This window comes from Sinocyclocheilus anshuiensis, unplaced genomic scaffold (genome assembly GCF_001515605.1).
Source record: "Sinocyclocheilus anshuiensis isolate Anshui unplaced genomic scaffold, SAMN03320099.WGS_v1.1 scaffold22041, whole genome shotgun sequence".
NCBI lineage: Eukaryota > Metazoa > Chordata > Actinopteri > Cypriniformes > Cyprinidae > Sinocyclocheilus > Sinocyclocheilus anshuiensis.
In genome coordinates, this window is record NW_015549350.1 from 1 (window position 1) to 863 (window position 863).

Sequence of the window (863 nt, forward strand, 5' to 3'; positions counted from 1 at the left end):
GAGGACTGGACAAAGATCTGGAAGTCGCTGAGAATTTAGCTACTCTGTTTCAGAGCAATGATGGAGTTCGTGAAGTCGACGCTGTGTGTTTTGTTACTAAAGCGTCTAATAATCGTCTCTCAGACAGACAGCATTACATTATCAGTTCAATTCTGTCTTTGTTTGGAAAAGACATTGTGAACAACATTGTGTTTTTAATCACACACTCTGATGGTCTGCCACCCAAAAACGTCATCAGCGCCATTAAAAAAGCTAAAATCCCCTGCAGACGAGACAAAAAAGAATGTCATTGGTGCCATTAATAAAGCTCAAATCCCCTGCAGACGAGACAAAAATGGCCAACCTGTTTATTTCTCATTTAACAACCGGCAAGCTGAAGAACGTCATATTGAGAGACGTTACATTCGTGCTCAAAGAGACGCCTGGGAAGACAGTGTGGAGGATGTGAAGCAATTCCTTCATTCTCTGGATGAAAAGAACAGAAGAAGTTTAGAGTTGACTTCAAGTGTCCTGATACAGCGCATTCGATTTGAAGCAACTATCTGCAACTTACAGCTGCGAGTTCAAGAGAAAGAGCTGAAAATAGCTGAAAAACATCAGATTCAAAATACAATAAGACAAAACAAGGAAAAGATTGACAGGCATACAGACTTTAGCATTCCTTTTAAAAAGCCTGTCAAAATGAAGGTTCCCATTGAGAGCAAGTCATGGAAGCACAGGAAGGCGATGACCTGCACCATCTGTGAGGAAAACTGTCATGAGTTTGACTGCTGGTGGGGTTCTGATCCCAGCAAATGTGAAGTCATGAAAGACGGCTACTGCACCGTGTGCACAGGGAAGTGTCACCACAGCAAACACGTCAA

The 863-nt window shown here is 42.3% G+C and overlaps 1 protein-coding gene across 1 annotated transcript; it reads left to right on the plus strand.

Annotated features, from left to right (window-relative positions):
- Positions 1 to 5: 5 nt before the first annotated feature.
- LOC107656923 (uncharacterized) lies at positions 6 to 855 on the plus strand (the record flags this gene model as incomplete). Its single annotated transcript, XM_016444869.1, has 2 exons — positions 6 to 285; positions 329 to 855. Coding segments are annotated over 2 exons (807 nt in total), but the record flags the coding sequence as incomplete, so codon positions are not given.
- Between the last annotated feature and the right edge of the window lie 8 nt (positions 856 to 863).